General features: G+C 46.5%; 1 protein-coding gene across 1 annotated transcript; it reads left to right on the top strand.

The window, feature by feature from the left end:
• Positions 1-13,508: 13,508 nt before the first annotated feature.
• Positions 13,509-21,823, top strand: LOC142210153 (Schwann cell myelin protein-like). The gene is made up of 4 exons (XM_075279180.1): positions 13,509-13,551; positions 13,634-13,993; positions 15,934-16,227; positions 21,639-21,823. The coding sequence occupies exons 1-4, from the start codon at positions 13,509-13,511 to the stop codon at positions 21,821-21,823; spliced, it is 882 nt and encodes a 293-aa protein (XP_075135281.1).
• Positions 21,824-22,301: the final 478 nt, after the last annotated feature.

Below are 22,301 nucleotides of genomic sequence, written 5' to 3'. Positions count from 1 at the left end.
CTTGAACGCCAACATCGCTAAACTGCTGGCCCAGGAGATGTTGGCGTTCCGGCTTGTTGAAACTCCCGCCTTCCTGGACCTGATGGCAACTGCGGCACCTCGCTATGCCGTCCCTAGCCGTCACTACTTCTCCCGGTGTGCCGTCCCCGCCTTGCACCAGCACGTGTCACTCAACATCAGGCGGGCCCTTAGTTCCGCGCTTTGCACAAAGGTCCACTTGACCACCGACGCGTGGACAAGTGCATGCGGACAGGGACGCTACATTTCACTGACGGCACACTGGGTGAATGTAGTTGAGGCTGGGACTGCTTCCCAAACTGGCCCGGTGTACCTCGTCTCCCCGCCTAACATTCCTGGCAGGGACACGAGAAGAACAGCCCCCTCCTCCTCCTCCTCTACCGCCTCCTCCTCCGCCACCGCCTCCTCCTCCGCCACCGCCTCCTCCTCCGCTGTTAGATTGACCCCAGCTACGAGTTGGAAACGTTGCAGCACTGGCGTTGGTAGACGTCAGCAGGCTGTGCTGAAGCTGATCAGCTTGGGGGACAGACAGCACACTGCCTCCGAGGTGAGGGATGCCCTCCTCGATGAGACGGCAATATGGTTTGAGCCGCTGCACCTGGGCCCAGGCATGGTCGTTTGTGATAACGGCCGGAACCTGGTAGCAGCTCTGGAGCTTGCCGGACTCCAACATGTTCCATGCCTGGCCCACGTCTTCAACCTAGTGGTGCAACGTTTCCTAAAGAGCTACCCCAATGTTCCAGAGCTACTGGTGAAAGTGCGGCGCATGTGCGCCCACTTTCGCAAGTCGACAGTAGCCGCTGCTAGCTTAAAATCTCTCCAGCAACGCCTGCATGTGCCACAACACCGGCTTTTGTGCGACGTCCCCACACGCTGGAACTCAACGTTTCAGATGTTGAATAGAGTGGTTGAGCAGCAGAGACCTTTGATGGAATACCAGCTACAAAACCCTAGGGTGCCACAAAGTCAGCTGCCTCAGTTTCACATCCATGAGTGGCCATGGATGAGAGACCTTTGTGACATCCTACGGGTCTTTGAGGAGTCCACAAGGAGGGTGAGCTCTGAGGATGCGATGGTGAGCCTTACAATCCCGCTCTTGTGTGTTCTGAGAGAATCCCTGATTGACATCAGGGATAACTCAGATCACACAGAGGAGTTAGGGATAGCATCCGATCCGTCACAGCTGGAGAGTAGGTCCACACATCTGTCCGCTTCACTGCGTTTAATGGAGGAGGAGGAGGAGGAGGAGGAGGAAGAAGAGTTGTCCGATGATGTGATGGTGATACAGGAGGCTTCCGGGCAACTTCGAATCGTCCCATTGTTGCAGCGCGGATGGGTAGACATGGAGGATGAGGAGGAAATGGAGATTGAACTTTCCGGTGGGGCCAGAGGAGTCATGCCAACTAACACTGTGGCAGACATGGCTGAGTTCATGTTGGGGTGCTTTACAACCGACAAGCGTATTGTCAAAATCATGGAGGACAACCAGTACTGGATCTTTGCTATCCTTGACCCCCGGTATAAAAACAACATCTCGTCTTTTATTCCGGTAGAGGGGAGGGCCAATCGCATCAATGCTTGCCACAGGCAATTGGTGCAGAATATGATGGAGATGTTTCCAGCATGTGACGTTGGCGGCAGGGAGGGCAGTTCCTCCAGTAGGCAACCAAGTTCTCACCGGTCCACACAAACGAGGGGCACACTGTCTAAGGTCTGGGACACCTTGATGGCACCCCCTCGCCAAAGTGCCGCCACGGAGGGTCCTAGTGTCACCAGGCGTGAGAAGTATAGGCGCATGTTGCGGGAATACCTTTCCGACCACAGCCCTGTCCTCTCCGACCCCTCTGCGCCCTACACGTATTGGGTGTCGAAGTTGGACCTGTGGCTTGAACTTGCCCTATATGCCTTGGAGGTGCTGTCCTGTCCTGCCGCCAGCGTCCTATCTGAGAGGGTGTTCAGTGCAGCCGGTGGCATCATCACTGACAAGCGCACCCGTCTGTCAGCTGAGAGTGCCGACCGGCTCACTTTGATAAAAATGAACCACCACTGGATAGAGCCTTCATTTTTGTGCCCACCTGTGTAAAGCACCCCAACATGAAACTCCATGTCTGTACTCAACCTCTCCAATTCCTCCGCATCCTCATACTCATCCACCATAAGCGTTGCACAATTCTGCTAATACTAGGCTCCCTCCAACATGATTTCCCCCAACTCTGCTGGTTAGAGGCTCCCTCCACCCTGATTTCCACCAACTCTGCTGGTTAGAGGCTCCCTCCACCCTGCTTTCCCACAACTCTGCTGGTTAGAGGCTCCTTCCACCATGAATTTGCCAAAACTGGGCTGTTTAGAGGCTCCCTCCACCATGAATTGGTCCAAACTGGGCTGGTTAGAGGCTCCCTCCACCATTAATTGGTCCAAACTGGGCTGGTTAGAGGCTCCCTCCACCATGAATTTGCCCAAACTGGGCTGTTTAGAGGCTCCCTCCACCATGAATTTGCCCAAACTGGGCTGTTTAGAGGCTCCCTCCACCATGAATTGGTCCAAACTGGGTTTTTTAGAGGCTCCCTCCACCATGAATTGGTCCAAACTGGGCTGGTTAGAGGCTCCCTCCACCATGAATTGATCCAAACTGGGGTGGTTAGAGGCTCCCTCCACCATTAATTGGTCCAAACTGGGCTGGTTAGAGGCTCCCTCCACCATTAATTGGTCCAAACTGGGCTGGTTAGAGGCTCCCTCCACCATGAATTTGCCCAAACTGGGCTGTTTAGAGGCTCCCTCCACCATGAATTTGCCCAAACTGGGCTGGTTAGAGGCTCCCTCCACCATGAATTGGTCCAAACGGGTTTTTAGAGGCTCCCTTCACCATGAATTGGTCCAAACTTGGCTGTTTAGAGGCTCCCTCCACCATGAATTGGTCCAAACTGGGGTGGTTAGAGGCTCCCTCCACCATTAATTGGTCCAAACTGGGCTGGTTAGAGGCTCCCTCCACCATTAATTGGTCCAAACTGGGCTGGTTAGAGGCTCCCTCCACCATGAATTGGTCCAAACTGGGGTTTTTAGAGGCTCCCTCCACCATGAATTGGTCCAAACTTGGCTGTTTAGAGGCTCCCTCCACCATTAATTGGTCCAAACTGGGCTGGTTAGAGGCTCCCTCCACCATGAATTGGTCCAAACTGGGTTTTTTAGAGGCTCCCTCCACCATGAATTGGTCCAAACTGGGTTTTTTAGAGGCTCCCTCCACCATGAATTGGTCCAAACTGGGCTGGTTAGAGGCTCCCTCCACCATGAATTGGTCCAAACTGGGGTGGTTAGAGGCTCCCTCCACCATTAATTGGTCCAAACTGGGCTGGTTAGAGGCTCCCTCCACCATGAATTGGTCCAAACTGGGCTGGTTAGAGGCTCCCTCCACCATTAATTGGTCCAAACTGGGCTGGTTAGAGGCTCCCTCCACCATGAATTTGCCCAAACTGGGCTGTTTAGAGGCTCCCTCCACCATGAATTTGCCCAAACTGGGCTGGTTAGAGGCTCCCTCCACCATGAATTGGTCCAAACTGGGGTTTTTAGAGGCTCCCTCCACCATGAATTGGTCCAAACTTGGCTGTTTAGAGGCTCCCTCCACCATTAATTGGTCCAAACTGGGCTGGTTAGAGGCTCCCTCCACCATGAATTGGTCCAAACTGGGTTTTTTAGAGGCTCCATCCACCATGAATTTGCCCAAACTGGGCTGTTTAGAGGCTCCCTCCACCATGAATTGGTCCAAACTGGGGTGGTTAGAGGCTCCCTCCACCATTAATTGGTCCAAACTGGGCTGGTTAGAGGCTCCCTCCACCATTAATTGGTCCAAACTGGGCTGGTTAGAGGCTCCCTCCACCATTAATTGGTCCAAACTGGGCTGGTTAGAGGCTCCCTCCACCATGAATTTGCCCAAACTGGGCTGTTTAGAGGCTCCCTCCACCATGAATTTGCCCAAACTGGGCTGGTTAGAGGCTCCCTCCACCATGAATTGGTCCAAACGGGTTTTTAGAGGCTCCCTTCACCATGAATTGGTCCAAACTGGGGTGGTTAGAGGCTCCCTCCACCATTAATTGGTCCAAACTGGGCTGGTTAGAGGCTCCCTCCACCATTAATTGGTCCAAACTGGGCTGGTTAGAGGCTCCCTCCACCATGAATTGGTCCAAACTGGGGTTTTTAGAGGCTCCCTCCACCATGAATTGGTCCAAACTTGGCTGTTTAGAGGCTCCCTCCACCATTAATTGGTCCAAACTGGGCTGGTTAGAGGCTCCCTCCACCATGAATTGGTCCAAACTGGGTTTTTTAGAGGCTCCCTCCACCATGAATTTGCCCAAACTGGGCTGTTTAGAGTCTCCCTCCACCATGAATTGGTCCAAACTGGGTTTTTTAGAGGCTCCCTCCACCATGAATTGGTCCAAACTGGGCTGGTTAGAGGCTCCCTCCACCATGAATTGGTCCAAACTGGGGTGGTTAGAGGCTCCCTCCACCATTAATTGGTCCAAACTGGGCTGGTTAGAGGCTCCCTCCACCATGAATTGGTCCAAACTGGGTTTTTTAGAGGCTCCATCCACCATGAATTTGCCCAAACTGGGCTGTTTAGAGGCTCCCTCCACCATGAATTGGTCCAAACTGGGGTGGTTAGAGGCTCCCTCCACCATTAATTGGTCCAAACTGGGCTGGTTAGAGGCTCCCTCCACCATTAATTGGTCCAAACTGGGCTGGTTAGAGGCTCCCTCCACCATGAATTGGTCCAAACTGGGGTTTTTAGAGGCTTCCTCCACCATGAATTGGTCCAAACTTGGCTGTTTAGAGGCTCCCTCCACCATTAATTGGTCCAAACTGGGCTGGTTAGAGGCTCCCTCCACCATGAATTGGTCCAAACTGGGGTTTTTAGAGGCTTCCTCCACCATGAATTGGTCCAAACTGGGGTGGTTAGAGGCTCCCTCCACCATTAATTGGTCCAAACTGGGCTGGTTAGAGGCTCCCTCCACCATGAATTGGTCCAAACTGGGTTTTTTAGAGGCTCCCTCCACCATGAATTTGCCCAAACTGGGCTGTTTAGAGGCTCCCTCCACCATGAATTGGTCCAAACTGGGGTGGTTAGAGGCTCCCTCCACCATTAATTGGTCCAAACTGGGCTGGTTAGAGGCTCCCTCCACCATTAATTGGTCCAAACTGGGCTGGTTAGAGGCTCCCTCCACCATGAATTGGTCCAAACTGGGGTTTTTAGAGGCTCCCTCCACCATGAATTGGTTCAAACTTGGCTGTTTAGAGGCTCCCTCCACCATTAATTGGTCCAAACTGGGCTGGTTAGAGGCTCCCTCCACCATGAATTGGTCCAAACTGGGTTTTTTAGAGGCTCCCTCCACCATGTATTTGCCCAAACTGGGCTGTTTAGAGGCTCCCTCCACCATGAATTGGTCCAAACTGGGTTTTTTAGAGGCTCCCTCCACCATGAATTGGTCCAAACTGGGCTGGTTAGAGGCTCCCTCCACCATGAATTGGTCCAAACTGGGGTGGTTAGAGGCTCCCTCCACCATTAATTGGTCCAAACTGGGCTGGTTAGAGGCTCCCTCCACCATTAATTGGTCCAAACTGGGCTGGTTAGAGGCTCCCTCCACCATTAATTGGTCCAAACTGGGCTGGTTAGAGGCTCCCTCCACCATGAATTTGCCCAAACTGGGCTGTTTAGAGGCTCCCTCCACCATGAATTTGCCCAAACTGGGCTGGTTAGAGGCTCCCTCCACCATGAATTGGTCCAAACTGGGGTTTTTAGAGGCTCCCTCCACCATGAATTGGTCCAAACTTGGCTGTTTAGAGGCTTCCTCCACCATTAATTGGTCCAAACTGGGCTGGTTAGAGGCTCCCTCCACCATGAATTGGTCCAAACTGGGTTTTTTAGAGGCTCCCTCCACCATGAATTTGCCCAAACTGGGCTGTTTAGAGGCTCCCTCCACCATGAATTGGTCCAAACTGGGGTGGTTAGAGGCTCCCTCCACCATTAATTGGTCCAAACTGGGCTGGTTAGAGGCTCCCTCCACCATTAATTGGTCCAAACTGGGCTGGTTAGAGGCTCCCTCCACCATGAATTTGCCCAAACTGGGCTGGTTAGAGGCTCCCTCCACCATGAATTGGTCCAAACTGGGTTTTTTAGAGGCTCCCTCCACCATGAATTGGTCCAAACTGGGGTTTTTAGAGGCTCCCTCCACCATGAATTTGCCCAAACTGGGCTGTTTAGAGGCTCCCTCCACCATGAATTGGTCCAAACTGGGTTTTTTAGAGGCTCCCTCCACCATGAATTGGTCCAAACTGGGGTGGTTAGAGGCTCCCTCCACCATTAATTGGTCCAAACTGGGCTGGTTAGAGGCTCCCTCCACCATTAATTGGTCCAAACTGGGCTGGTTAGAGGCTCCCTCCACCATGAATTGGTCCAAACTGCGGTTTTTAGAGGCTCCCTCCACCATGAATTGGTCCAAACTTGGCTGTTTAGAGGCTCCCTCCACCATTAATTGGTCCAAACTGGGCTGGTTAGAGGCTCCCTCCACCATGAATTGGTCCAAACTGGGTTTTTTAGAGGCTCCCTCCACCATGAATTTGCCCAAACTGGGCTGTTTAGAGGCTCCCTCCACCATGAATTGGTCCAAACTGGGTTTTTTAGAGGCTCCCTCCACCATGAATTGGTCCAAACTGGGCTGGTTAGAGGCTCCCTCCACCATGAATTGGTCCAAACTGGGGTGGTTAGAGGCTCCCTCCACCATTAATTGGTCCAAACTGGGCTGGTTAGAGGCTCCCTCCACCATGAATTGGTCCAAACTGGGCTGGTTAGAGGCTCCCTCCACCATTAATTGGTCCAAACTGGGCTGGTTAGAGGCTCCCTCCACCATGAATTGGTCCAAACTGGGTTTTTTAGAGGCTCCCTCCACCATGAATTTGCCCAAACTGGGCTGTTTAGAGGCTCCCTCCACCATGAATTGGTCCAAACTGGGGTGGTTAGAGGCTCCCTCCACCATTAATTGGTCCAAACTGGGCTGGTTAGAGGCTCCCTCCACCATTAATTGGTCCAAACTGGGCTGGTTAGAGGCTCCCTCCACCATGAATTGGTCCAAACTGGGGTTTTTAGAGGCTCCCTCCACCATGAATTGGTCCAAACTTGGCTGTTTAGAGGCTCCCTCCACCATTAATTGGTCCAAACTGGGCTGGTTAGAGGCTCCCTCCACCATGAATTGGTCCAAACTGGGTTTTTTAGAGGCTCCCTCCACCATGAATTTGCCCAAACTGGGCTGTTTAGAGGCTCCCTCCACCATGAATTGGTCCAAACTGGGTTTTTTAGAGGCTCCCTCCACCATGAATTGGTCCAAACTGGGCTGGTTAGAGGCTCCCTCCACCATGAATTGGTCCAAACTGGGGTGGTTAGAGGCTCCCTCCACCATTAATTGGTCCAAACTGGGCTGGTTAGAGGCTCCCTCCACCATTAATTGGTCCAAACTGGGCTGGTTAGAGGCTCCCTCCACCATTAATTGGTCCAAACTGGGCTGGTTAGAGGCTCCCTCCACCATGAATTTGCCCAAACTGGGCTGTTTAGAGGCTCCCTCCACCATGAATTTGCCCAAACTGGGCTGGTTAGAGGCTCCCTCCACCATGAATTGGTCCAAACTGGGGTTTTTAGAGGCTCCCTCCACCATGAATTGGTCCAAACTTGGCTGTTTAGAGGCTTCCTCCACCATTAATTGGTCCAAACTGGGCTGGTTAGAGGCTCCCTCCACCATGAATTGGTCCAAACTGGGTTTTTTAGAGGCTCCCTCCACCATGAATTTGCCCAAACTGGGCTGTTTAGAGGCTCCCTCCACCATGAATTGGTCCAAACTGGGGTGGTTAGAGGCTCCCTCCACCATTAATTGGTCCAAACTGGGCTGGTTAGAGGCTCCCTCCACCATTAATTGGTCCAAACTGGGCTGGTTAGAGGCTCCCTCCACCATGAATTTGCCCAAACTGGGCTGGTTAGAGGCTCCCTCCACCATGAATTGGTCCAAACTGGGTTTTTTAGAGGCTCCCTCCACCATGAATTGGTCCAAACTGGGTTTTTTAGAGGCTCCCTCCACCATGAATTGGTCCAAACTGGGCTGGTTAGAGGCTCCCTCCACCATGAATTTGCCCAAACTGGGCTGTTTAGAGGCTCCCTCCACCATGAATTGGTCCAAACTGGGGTGGTTAGAGGCTCCCTCCACCATTAATTGGTCCAAACTGGGCTGGTTAGAGGCTCCCTCCACCATTAATTGGTCCAAACTGGGCTGGTTAGAGGCTCCCTCCACCATGAATTTGCCCAAACTGGGCTGGTTAGAGGCTCCCTCCACCATGAATTGGTCCAAACTGGGTTTTTTAGAGGCTCCCTCCACCATGAATTTGCCCAAACTGGGCTGGTTAGAGGCTCCCTCCACCATGAATTGGTCCAAACTGGGGTTTTTAGAGGCTCCCTCCACCATGAATTTGCCCAAACTGGGCTGTTTAGAGGCTCCCTCCACCATGAATTGGTCCAAACTGGGTTTTTTAGAGGCTCCTTCCACCATGAATTGGTCCAAACTGGGCTGGTTAGAGGCTCCCTCCACCATGAATTGGTCCAAACTGGGGTGGTTAGAGGCTCCCTCCACCATTAATTGGTCCAAACTGGGCTGGTTAGAGGCTCCCTCCACCATTAATTGGTCCAAACTGGGCTGGTTAGAGGCTCCCTCCACCATGAATTTGCCCAAACTGGGCTGTTTAGAGGCTCCCTCCACCATGAATTTGCCCAAACTGGGCTGGTTAGAGGCTCCCTCCACCATGAATTGGTCCAAACTGGGGTTTTTAGAGGCTCCCTCCACCATGAATTGGTCCAAACTTGGCTGTTTAGAGGCTCCCTCCACCATTAATTGGTCCAAACTGGGCTGGTTAGAGGCTCCCTCCACCATGAATTGGTCCAAACTGGGTTTTTTAGAGGCTCCCTCCACCATGAATTTGCCCAAACTGGGCTGTTTAGAGGCTCCCTCCACCATGAATTGGTCCAAACTGGGGTGGTTAGAGGCTCCCTCCACCATTAATTGGTCCAAACTGGGCTGGTTAGAGGCTCCCTCCACCATTAATTGGTCCAAACTGGGCTGGTTAGAGGCTCCCTCCACCATGAATTTGCCCAAACTGGGCTGGTTAGAGGCTCCCTCCACCATGAATTGGTCCAAACTGGGTTTTTTAGAGGCTCCCTCCACCATGAATTTGCCCAAACTGGGCTGGTTAGAGGCTCCCTCCACCATGAATTGGTCCAAACTGGGGTTTTTAGAGGCTCCCTCCACCATGAATTTGCCCAAACTCTGCTGGTTAGAGGCTCAATCCACCCTGATTTTCAAAACAAATGTTGGTGCCAACCTCAACTTACTACAAGGGCCAAATTCACTGCTGGTGACAAGCTCTCCTCACTGCAAGTGCCAAATACACATGTTTCAAGGTGTTTTCCTACTGTCAGAGAGGTGGTATTGAGTGTGTAAAGTGTGTAGTTGTTAGGCTGTGATGTTGGGGTAATAGAGGGTCTTTGGTGTGTTAGATGCCCCCAGACATGCTTCCCCTGCTGTCCCAGTGTCATTCCAGAGGTGTTGGCATCATTTCCTGGGGTGTCATAGTGGACTTGGTGACCCTCCAGACACGGATTTGGGTTTCCCCCTTAACGAGTATCTGTTCCCCATAGACTATAATGGGGTTCGAAACCCGTTCGAACACACGAACATTGAGCGGCTGTTCGAATCGAATTTCGAACCTCGAACATTTTAGTGTTCGCTCATCTCTAGTGACAACTAAAAATATAACACAAAAATAAAGAAGCTGGAATGTTCATATTGGAAGGTGGAGATGGAAAATATGAAAAAAGTCATGAGCCTTGTAATCCCCAATATACAGAGCTACAGGTATTAATGTAGAATACTGTCTTATGGCCAGCAAGGGGAAGGATAGAATTTTTTCCCCTTAAAGGGGATTTTCAGGACGAAGATTTTGAACTAAACTTCCTCCTCTCTGGCCGTGGAGATGTCCTTAGCAAGTAGTGAAGAGGCCACAGCCATCGATATCCCATTCCCGAATAATGGTGATTGGGTCTGTGCCTTTAGCAGAGGGTTTTTGATTGTACGACGGCTCAAGGTCTTTTTTCAACCCATTTATTATGGTAAGTAACTAATGTCATCTGATGTCAAGAGATTTCCAAAGCAAAATATGGCAAAATATGTACTTTATGCCAAAAAACTGTCTAGTGTTTGGCTTTTCCATGCCAGTCCTATTCGGCTCCCTGACTGGCACGGGAGGCGCCTTGGTCACCCTTCCACTCAACATTTACACCCATCTACACCACAAAGCTGGCACAGATGGGTTAATACATTTCCTCATTGTACTGGAAGTGACATTGTACTGATATTTTCCATAATATCAAAGAATTTTAGGGTAAATTTTTTCGTATAAGCAATTTATTACACTTGTATACGGTGATGACAGAGAGGCGATTGGGCAACAGTACAGGTTGGGTAAGAGGAGCTAAAGGAAGAGAAACTTTTTCCGTGCTAAATTCTAAAAGTAGTCAAATTTTGAAAATTTTGGAACAAATCTATACAAAAATGGGGGGCCACAAGGTGGCTCAGTGGTTAGCACTGCAGCCTTGCAGCGCTGGAGTCCTTGGTTCAAATTTTGCCAAGGGCAAAAAACCATCTGCAAGGAGTTTGTATGTTCTCCCCATGTTTGCATGGATTTCCATCCCATACTCCAAAGATATACTGATACTAGGGAAAAAAATGTACATTCTGAGCTCTATGTGGGGCTCACAATGTACAACAAATAAAAAAATATATACAAAAATGCTTTAGCCAGAAGTTACTTTATAATGTAATTTTTGTAATTAAGAGAATTTCCAGGTGACAATCTATTACATAAGGCAATTTTTGAGAAATTGAACTATTTTTTTGCCTTAAAATTTTTACAAAAATATAAGTATTAGAGATGAGCGAACATGAATACACATTCCATCGAATATCAGGCCGTTCGAGGTATTCGATTACAATCGAATACCAAGAGGCAAACGCACTAAAAATTCCTATCCCCTCCCACCTTCCCTGGCGCTTTTTTTGCACCAATAACTGCGCAGGGGAGGTGAAACAGGAACTACGACAACAAAGGCATAAAAAAAAATAAAAATAAAAAAAAATCGGAAAAAGTAATTGGCTGGCTAAATCAGGTGACCTCCAATTTATACAAATGGTGGATTTAACATTCGGTTAATTTAAGACCGTGAACTATGTGGCTGTGAGACAGAGATAGATGTACAGGCAGGGTTAGCTAGGGATTACCTTTATTTAGGTGGGAATGTTACTCACCCAGCTCTGAGTGTGCAGCAGGGTTCAGCGTACACTCAGCTCTGCTACATCTCTGATGCAGCAGAGCTGAGTGTACAGCAGGGTTCAGCGCATTGATTGGCCGAATCCTGTACTCTTCTATGGGAAAAAGTCAGCTCCCGCATATTCAAGCTGACAGGGATCCCGACGTAATATAGTGACTTGAGCATCTTAGATACCCCCAGACATGCTTCCCCTGCTGTCCCAGTTGTATTGCAGTGGTGTTGGCATCATTTCCTGAGGTGTCAAAGTGGACTTGGTGACTCTCCTGAGTCGAAGAGTGGGTTCCCTGAAACGAGCATTTTTTTCCCCATAGACTATAATGGGGTTCGATATTCGTTCGAATAGTCGAATGTTGAGCAGCTATTTGAAAGAAATATCGAATATTTTACTGTTCACTCATCTCTGTACTATGTAACTATGTTAGGAAGTAGAGTAAGACGTGAGATGTTTTTGATGGCTCCTTGAGTAAAGAGTTATCCAGGGAGTCTGTGAATAATTTGGGCTTTTTGGTGGTGACCCCAGGAGTTCTGGGCTAGTTCCGAGCTTGGGTCACAAAATCAGAACTAACACTCACCCCAAAGTTGCTCCACTTCCTCCTTTTACTTCCATGTTTAAAGGTGAGTTACTAAAGATGAGTGAACCTTAGAAAATTTGATTCGTTCTGTGTTCAGGATCATGAAAATGGTTTGAACTCTTTCATATAGAACCAAAAGTGAAATTATTATACTCTGGGGTCTCTTTGTAGATATTATAACTATATTATTCAGCTATAATAGGTTGAGGCCCAGGGGAGCTGACAAAAATAAACATTTATACTCCTCTTCCACTACCTCTTTTGGGCCTCCTCATTGCATCCACCAATCTGTGTCTTCCTCCTTTAGGCACTCTGACCCTTTTCTATGATGTCATGCACCCGTGGTCAGCGCTGGGGTCTGTAATTGGACCTCAGTGGTGACGTTAGCCCCACGTGGAAAATTCATCAATGTATTTAGCCTCGAAAAGCCGTTTACTAGGGTTGAGCGATCGTGTTCGAACGCCGAATTCCGAACACAATCTTTTTAGGTGGGATCAAGATCGGTGATTATTTCCCACAGTGCTTTGCTACTGGCCAAGCATTGTGGGAAAAGCTAAGAATGTTAGCCTTCACACTAAGTATACGCTCTGCTCATTCTGAGCGGAGTGTATACTCAGTGTGAAGGCTCCGCTGCGGTTCCATAGGAATGAATGGAAGCAGTCGGCACACAGCCTTAACCCCCTGCGTTCTGGCTGCATACATTCATCCTAATGGGAGACTAGCTATCATCTCTAGTAGTTACTTACCTGCAGAGATGGCTGGTCCGGTGCCCGGTGTTCTCGTTCTTCTTTGCCTTGCTGCCCCCGCCTCCCAGGTTAGTGTTTAAAGAGCTAGGAAGAAGGTGGGGCTTGTGGCTTAGGAGAGTGTGGGCGGGTACAGGGCAGGGAGACGTGACGTCTCCCCTCCCAGTACCCACCCACACTCTCCTAACCTGGGAGGCAAGGGCAGCGAGGTAAAGAAGAACGAGAACACCGGGCACCAGACCAGCCATCTCTGCAGGTAAGTGGACACCAGGGGGGACAAACTAGCCAGAGGATTAAAAAAAATCACTACACAGCGTGGATTCTAACAATTAAAGCGTTCAATTGTTAGATTCCATGCTGTATAGTGAATAGGATTGTTTTTAAAATCCGATCTCCGATTAGTAAAAAAAAATCCCATTGACTTGCATTGGGATCAGAATTGGGATCGAGATCGGGTTCGAATGAAAAATGATCAGAAATCGGATTTCAAAATCGATCCTGAAAAGTCAAGTTCGGCTCAACCCTACCATTTACGTAAAAGTTTCACCAACTATATTTGATCTTGTTCATCAGGATATTTGACTGATCAAGTGGGAGATGCTTCAAGATTATGTAATTTCAACAGAGATCAAAATATTTCATATCATTTAAGTATTAAATATGTATATGGGCCATTCTAATGGTAATAACATGTTATTGTATCTATTCCACATTGTAGGAGTCTTTGACTGGACATCTGACTTTAGTCACCAACCAACCTCATCCAGAATGGAGTCTATGAAGCAGATTTATCTTCTCCTCATCTGTCAAGGTAAATAGTCTCACAATGACAGAATAATCCGATAGAATGAGATTCTGTGACTCCGGCCTCATGTCCTGCTGATTGTTTCCAGGCTTCTATCTGGGTTCTGTATGTCAGCGATGGACGTTCCCTTCTAGAATATCTGCTGTCTTTGGCTCTTGTGTGGAGGTTCCTTGTACATATCATCCTGACGGGGACTCAGGAACTTCCAACATCATATGGTACTTATATAATAACACTAATGATCTAGAGATCTTAAACACCAAGGACTCGTCTTCAGTAGTAGATGAATATAAAGGTCGGACCTCGCTGGTACCAGGAGAGAACAGCTGTACCCTGCGGATAGACCCCGTGAGAAGAGAAGACGATGGAGATATATATTATCCAGGAATAGCAGAAGATAGAAACATAAATGCACATAAGCAAAATAAAGCTGTTCTTCTAAATATAGGTAAGTACCAGGTCCATATATGTATACAATGACTACTGCAGGAACCACTGGGAATCTTCTCACTTGTCTTGTATCATTATAATCTTCGGTAGTATATAGAGATGAGCAAACCAGTTCTTTACAAAACCGGGGTTTAGTCTATGGGTTACATGTATTCCTGGGTATATCGTGAATCTGAGATCTACTGTAGTCAGAAGTCGTAAGTTATTGGGATTTGGTCTTGAACAGAACAACGAAAGGACCATAAAAGTAATCTTCTTTGCATGAACAAAATTATCTAGGACTGTGCGGTGATGGACATGACCCTCAGGAATTAGGGACCCATTGACAGAAGTGAAGTGTTACAGAGGCATCCGTAATCAGTGGTGTAACTAAAGTCTTGTGGGCCTCACTGTCATCTTTTGTCCGGGGCCCCCTACCACATCCCTACAGTGAATTCTTGATAGTAATGGTTACAGGAGCTAAGGAGTTGAATCTACCTTAGTGTGGTTAGGGTAATCTGTGGTCTCCTTGGCTTATGGGTAAGATGGAAGATGCAATCTCAGTACTGATGCCAGTACTTATGGGCCCCCTAAGGTTCCTGGCCCATGATGTGACTTAACCCTCTGCACCCCTCAAGTTATACCCCAGCCCCATAGTTTTCCAAAGAGGCTTACAATGATAGGAACCATGGAAAAGGGAGTGTCAGGCCTTGGGTGATTTCTTCACTTCCCCACAACTTTGCAGAACAAACAGGACAGTTGGCACGCAGATTACCTGTTTGAGCTCAGTAAAAACAAGGATTTAGTCAAGTGATGTTTCCACTGTGATTGAGAAGAAGACATGTGACCCAATGGCATACTCTGCTACCAGGGTGGGAGGCTCATTGAAGGTTTAGGTCAACCTGCCTTTCTTTACGATCTCCAGAAAAAAAGGAATCCAACCCATATAAGAGGTAAATGAGGAAAGATTAGACAACCAGTTAAGTGTGGCCACACTCATAGGTCTGACACAAAGAGAATCTCGTAAAATAGAAATGTAAATGATTCAGAATTCAATGTAGCTTCCTTGGATTGTTTCTTAAAGGAGTTGTGCAGGCAAGAATGGACAAACTTTTTAACTTTTAGATCATCCAGGGACATTGAAAAAAATTAAAAATGCATATTCACCTGTCCCTGATGCTCCGGTGTCCTCCGGTTCATCCCGATTCTTCTGCTCCAGCAGGTTCCATTGAAGTCACTGATTGGTGTCAACGTTCATGAGACTGCTGTGTTATGATCTGGTATCTGCGGTCTCAGCCTTAGGTTTGTCTGGCTGTGTTCATGCCCACTCAGGCAAGTTAGTGGGGCCCATGGCTACTTCTAGTGTGCAAGGCAGGGTATAGGAGTATCACACACTAGATATTCCAAACTGCTCATTACTCTTGTATTTTGTTTTTTCTTTTATGTTTTTCTATTTAAATTGACTGAGAAGTTATCAGTCAGGGGCCAGTCCATGGTCAGAGATCCCCAGACCATAACACGCTGAGGCCAATCAGCGGTCTCAGCAGGCCTGAGAAAGAGGACAAGTGATGTCACAGGTAGTGACATTGCAGGCCATCAAGTGGCCAATCAGTGACTTCAAACCAACTCCAGAAGAGACCTGGGAGAAGCCACTGGAGAAGAAGAACCAGGACATTCGGGAGGACACCAGAGCATTGGGGATTATGCATTATTTTATTTTATTCAATGCCCCTGGGTGATATAAAAGTTAAACCAGTTCCCTATTTTTGCCTGGACAACCCCTTTAAGTTAGGCATTGTACTGCTCTGACATGTCTGAGGACCTAAGGATTCCTCACACTCCATGGAATACTGAAGGATACCCATAAGGTCTTTGTAGAACTTTGTCTGTTGATGGAATTTTTTTAATGGAGAACAAAGGAGAAGTAATGGTGCTTGTCTTTCAAATAAATTTCCACAGATAAAGTGAACATTCGACTTCGTGGGTCTATGTTTCTGAGAAAAGAAGGAGATGCCACCACTATAAGATGTTCTGTAGATCACACGTGTCCCTCCAGTCCTCCATCTCTAAAATGGAACAAACCTGGACAAATTAAAAAACGGTCGGTGGAGATCTCTGGAGGATCCTGGAGAGAAGAATCAGAACTTAAGTATTTTGCTTCCTATGTGGATGATGGGAGTCGTGTACTATGCACTGTTATAGTTCCTAATGGGCAAAATAAATCGGCAGCATCGGGACCATTAAATATCCAATGTAGGTATTATTGGTATCTGGGACAATTTTTAAAAAATTACATTTGCTGACATTTGTGGTAACTTGATCGACTTCTTCTACTCCCCTCCCTCCACCATATCTTTATGCATGGTCAGCTTTTCAAGACAATATAGTTTTGTTATATTGTATCCCAAAGTAACATCCTATTTGGGTCCATGTGTGACTATCCATTGTTTGTTTCTTGAATGGTGGCCTCTGAATGGTTTACCTACAATGTCACGATATTGTATTGAATTGTTTTTTTTTTATAAGAACTTGATGTCCTTACCAAATTAAAGATGGCAACATCTGTATCCTCCGTAACATAGGTCCGAAGTTACATTTTTAAAAAGGTCTAAGACATAGGCTACAGGGTCAATACAGAGGAAGACAAAAAGTTCTCTGAGATGGACAACAATCGCCCAATCATTGGGGAAAAATTCCTTCCAAGTCCTATTTAGGTTATTACTGGAGTCTTCCTCTTCAATACTTAGGTTAGTTAGTGTCAAGTATTTAACATCTGTTGACTAGAGATGAGCGAGTAGTTAAATACTCGATATTTGTTTCGAGTAGCCTCTCAATATTTGACTACTCGAATCGAATATCAAATCCTATTATACTCTATGGGGGAAAAATACTCGTTTCATGGGTAGGAAACATTCAATCAAATTGAACTTACCAAGTCCACGAGTGAGGGTCGGGCTGGATTCTCAGAGAAGTCTTCTCCGTGCAGCGTCCCCGCGGCATCTTCCGGCTCTGAATTCACTCTGCCAGGCATCGGGCCTGGGCAGAGCCGACTGCGCATGCCCACACTACAAGAAAATGGCCGCTTACAGTCAAAGCGGCCATTTTCTTGTAGTGCAGGCATGCGCAGTCGGCTCTACCCAGGCCCGATGCCTGGCAGAGTGAATTCAGAGCCAGAAGACGCCGCGGGGACGCTGCACGGAGAAGACTTCTAAAGGTAGGAGAAGAACCAGCGTTGATTGGCTGACTGTATAGCATTCGGCCAATCAATGCTGGTTCTGCATCAAATTTTTCCATTCGAATAGCGAGTAGTATTCGATTGAGTACGAGTATTTCGAATACCGTAGTACTCGATCGAATACTACTCGCTCATCTCTACTGTTGACCAGATACAGATTTAGTGGATGACTCTATGTTAATGGACAGCTATCGGTTTGCATTTGTTTTCAGCCATACGGCTACATTTTTCTAACCAAGGTGGTTTACAATATTGAGGTCCATTATAGAAGCAGGACAATAGAAGCTTCAGATGTTTAGAAAGTCATTAGCTGAGCCCCAAAGATCCGGTTGTCTATATTTTTTTGGGCTTCCGTTCTATTGTCCATCATTTCACCAGACCTAAAAGTCCCGCATACAGCACTCTCCATCTACGCTTCTGCTATGGAGGCTTTTGATGGAGTCCATGATGGAGAAATAAACTTAGCCTAACATATTGTCCATCTTTAGTACCTCATGGGGTAGGGGCTTTTATACAATGGCTACACTCACTGCAAAAAATGTTCCCTGGTCATTTGTAAAGTTCTTTCCAGTCCTTTGTCCTGATTACACACCTAATAGGTTACTGTTTATTCAACCCAAGAAAAAAATGGACCCCTCTTGTGCAGATTGTGTCTTAATCTATTTCCTATCGGCCAATTTGATGGCACTGGGCATGAGGTTCTTAGTATATATTTTGATAAAATTGCACAAGTCCAGTAATCTCTTCACATTGACTTTTCTAGTTCTAGTGAGTACCTATACTAATGGGTGCGGTGGGCACATCATCCACCACCACTCCATTGCCAAAATTGCAGGGGGAAAGGATCTTGTTTCTTAAAAATTCATGCACTGTATATATTTTTTTTTAATTAATAGATATTTTACCTCCATAGATGCTCCAAAAAATGTCACCGTCACCATGTTGGGAATGCAAGAAATGGAAGAAAGCAATGTGACTTTAATATGTAACAGCCACTCAAATCCTGACGCCCATGAGTATGAATGGTACAAAGGGGAAACAAGATTACCAGACAGAGGACGGGAGATCACAGTGTGGAATATAACCGGGAGCATAGAGTCCTATTATTGTGTTGCCATAAATACTGTGGGCAGAGGAGAATCAGCCCTGGATGACATATCTGTACCTGTGCAATGTATGTATTTAGCCAAGAAGATTAGCAACTCCTATGTGGTTCGTTGTACCCAATGCTTACTTTGCTGACCGATACATGGTTATTAGATCAATGCACTATAGCACTGGGATATTGCTTTGTTCTGTAATCTATTGGATGCCGTTTCACCTTTACTGGTGCAGAGATGGAATTGTGGTTGTGCCTTGGAGTGCTCCCATGGGGGAGTTATTTGGTGCATATCTTGTTATCCCCCATCCTGGCTGTGTCATGATGTTTAGGTTATGCTGGTATGAGGGCTTGGTACTTATATGAGCCTTCGCACGTTTTTATGGTCCTGTCACATGGTATTCCTCTCTGGTCTGTGTCATCCCAAAATGTAGCCTGCTGCGTTCTCCCCCTGCTGAGAAATCTCAGATAGAGATGAGCAAACTGTTTCTCAACAAACTGGGTTGTTATGAGTTTTCCAAAAATTTCCATCCAAACCCAAAATTTCAGGTTTGCCACTCAGGAATAGGGTTGAGCGACCGGGATCAGGAAAGATCAGATCCAATTGGCGATCAAACAAATTTCACGATCACGATCGGCTGGAAAATGATCGGAAATCGGATTGATCCTGAAATCTCAAGATCGGCTCAATCCTAGTCAGAAATCATTTCTTACAATCCCTTTCGTATGATTTCAGTTTACCGTATTTTTCGGACTATAAGATGCACTTTTTTCCCCCTGGAAAATGAGGGGGGAAAATGAGGGTGCGTCTTATAGTCTGAATGGAGCCATGTTCCTGCCGCTGCTGGCTTCCTGCAGCAACAGGAGTGTAGCAGTGCTGCAGGCCCCGGCACCTGTGTCGGTGTCTAAAACCCTTCCCAGCATCCGCTGTTCTATTGCCGGGATGCCGGGTCTGTAAGAATAATGGCAGCCGCTCTGCTGCAGAGCGGCTGCAATAGCAACCGGGACTCCGCTATACGCGGAGGCCCAAAGCTAATGCCCGCAATTAGAATGCATTCTAATTGCAGGCATTAAAACTTAACCCCCCTCTTCCCCCAAAGTGTAGAATACACCCCCACACCCCCACCATTAAAGTTGTAGGCCAGTTCCTGCGCTGCAAGGTTGTAGGAGCCGACCTGTTCTGGTGACAGCCGGGAGCCAACTGAAGGCTCCCAGACGTGTCACTGCTGTATTACTGTTGCGGCTAGTCTATGACTAGCTGTAATAGTAATGAAGAGAATCTCCCATAGACGGCAACAGAAGTGTATTGCCGTCTATGGGAGATTCTCTTCATCAAATGATTGCAGGTTCAAACCCCCTAGGGGGAAGGGGTAATAAAATAGTGAAAAAAAAAGAAGAAAAAAAGCTTTAAAAAAATAAAATAAATAAAACTTCTAAATCACCTCCTTTCCCTAGAATACATATAAAAGTAGAAAATTACATGAAACACAAACACATTAGATATCCCTGTGTCCGAAAATGCCCGTTCTACTAATATTTTTCAAACCGCCGTGTTTTTTTTTTTTTTTTTTTCACCGTTTTGCCTCTGATTTAAATAAAAAGTGATGTAAACAATAGACATTCCCCAAAATGGTAGAACTAAAAAGTACATCTGGCCCCGCAAAAAAAAAAAAACGCTCTATGGATCTCCGTACCTGTCAATGTGGCCTTGAAGCTGTTGCAAAACTACAACTCCCGTATATTAAATATTTTACCATTATTTTGCTTCAAAAATTTTTTTCCTCTATTTTCCTCCACTAAAACCTCGGTGCGTCTTATAGTCCGAAAAATACGGTATGTGTTTCCTTCTACAGTAGGGTTTATGTTTTCTTCCCTTATATTGTATATTACAGATGAAGACTCCAGTAATAGGGACATCATCCTCTCAGCTGTGATTGGCGCCATCTGCCTACTACTGCTTGTATCGCTCGCCTGCTTTTTGTGGAGGTAGCGTATATTATCCATCATATCTTCTACTCTACTTATTACTTACCGCAAAAGAGTTGGAATTTACCAAAGTCCAGTTAGCTCCCCCCCCCCCCCATGGCACACTATTACTTGAGGAGTGGGTGACCGTTCCAATTTATTTTGTCCATTGACAAAAATGAACTATTAACTCTTCTATTTCTGAAAGCATTCTTCAACCTTTTGCTTAGACCATAGATGAACAAATTACTTCCTCTGTCCGGTGCTGGTGCAAAAATTCAGGGCTATGTAAACTACAACCATGGTAACATCCTGGTGTCAAATGAGGTTTACCCCTGAACATTAAACTTTATCTTGGTTTTCCATTTCGTTTTCCAAGGTGGGAATATTCAGCATGAACAATAGGGAACCATGATAGAACTCATGGGATGGGTCTGGGGTGGGGGGGTCATGGTTGCAAAACATGGTGAAATCAAAAGTACAATGAGTAAGGGGCTTATGGAAGTTGGTCTTATCCATTATTAGAGAAGATAATGGCCAGACAGTACTGGCCGCCATATTCTTTGTTTCTGCTTGATACATTGTTTCTTTTACTCACTGCTGTAAATTAATAGAGATGAGCGAGTAGTATTCGATCAAATACTTGTATCGGTCGAATACCACGAGGGAAAATTCCATTGAATTCAATGCAAAAACCTCCTCGTGCTCCTCGTCCTGCTACTTCCGGAACTTGGAGGATCCAATGTGTCGAACTTTGGTTTCAATGGAAACCGGAACAACATTCCTGTTTTTTCCCATAGACTATAATGTTATTCAATCGAATACTACTCGCTCATCTCTAGTAATTAACATTAGTGATAATTGTGATATATTTTATGTTTTGATAGGAAAAGATTCCAGAAAGTGACAAGCAATGAGGTATGTGACTCCGACCTTGAGTGCTATGGTGTCTATGAAATATTTCCAGTTTCTGATCTCCTTTTAGTAGAAGTGTATAGAAGGACTATAGGAAGTGTAGTGACAGTTTCTACCTTGGCTGACTGGCCTATGTCTTCTACTGTAAATACAATTGTGGCACCACATGTTCAAAGCAGCCGTCATGCAGTTTCTGTTTGTGTTCATGCAATTAGTCTATGGGGCCACTGGTTAGGGCACTATGGGAAAATATAGAAGTTCGACTCATAAGAGTGCTCGAAACCCATGGCTATGACCTATCAGAGTCTAGAATTATACACTGTTCCTTGATGGCTCATGTCATGAATTTGACGATACATTGTTTTATGAACACATATTGAGCTTTGAAATTGGTGCTGCTCATGGCTAGGAAATTATTAGTGCATTGTAGCTGCTCTTTTGTACCCCTAGTGGACTTTTGGATCTTGGATATGCTGGACAGCCTAAATGAGCAGCAAAAAATAGCAAATGATTACTGCATTCAGCAGACTACAGCAACAATCAGAGAAGTAGTTTACCTCCTCAGGTCCTTTGAGGAGGCCACCATATTTGTCAATAGGGACAACTGCAGCATCAGTAACCAAATATTAAAGTAAATGCGCCACTCATACAACAAAGAATGGAGGAAGAACAACAGGTTTCACATTCTGGTTGCTGTCCTGTAGCTGTTGCAAATCTGATATGAGGAAGACACTTGCTGGCCACATATCTGTCCAGGGGATCCTTCTCCAGTCTTCCCTCAATGATCTACTGCCAGGAATACCACCATTGTAGCAAGTACTAGCTGCAGAAGGAGTAGCAGATAAACAAGATCATCTGGAACAAGATGAACCTGATTCTTTTTTAAATTTGTGGTGCCAACCTGATGCACATCAGTAAATGGTTATGCCCAATACAGCCAAGTTCAGTCATAGCTGGACCGTTCTCTTCTAGTCCAGCCAGATAGACTGAATCTGAAGGAAATCAAATTTTGTAAACTTTACTCCTCTGTTACAAAAATCTAGAATGTATCACCTATTATCTTAGATTTTATTTTATTTTTTCCAGGATGAAAAATTCCAAAATGTAACCTAT

Source organism: Leptodactylus fuscus, chromosome 6 (assembly GCF_031893055.1).
Source record: "Leptodactylus fuscus isolate aLepFus1 chromosome 6, aLepFus1.hap2, whole genome shotgun sequence".
Taxonomy (NCBI): Eukaryota; Metazoa; Chordata; class Amphibia; order Anura; family Leptodactylidae; genus Leptodactylus; species Leptodactylus fuscus.
The sequence above is the reverse complement of the archived record's forward strand: the minus strand, read 5'-3'. Positions and strand labels throughout refer to the sequence as shown.

Coding starts and splice junctions, on each gene's coding strand:
- LOC142210153 (XM_075279180.1), top strand. CDS start 13,509: ATGGAGTCTATGAAGCAGATTTATCTTCTCCTCATCTGTCAAG. Junction 13,994..15,933: donor AGCTGTTCTTCTAAATATAG/GTAAGTACCAGG, acceptor AAATTTCCACAG/ATAAAGTGAACATTCGACTT. Junction 16,228..21,638: donor GGGACCATTAAATATCCAAT/GTAGGTATTATT, acceptor TTGTACCCCTAG/TGGACTTTTGGATCTTGGAT.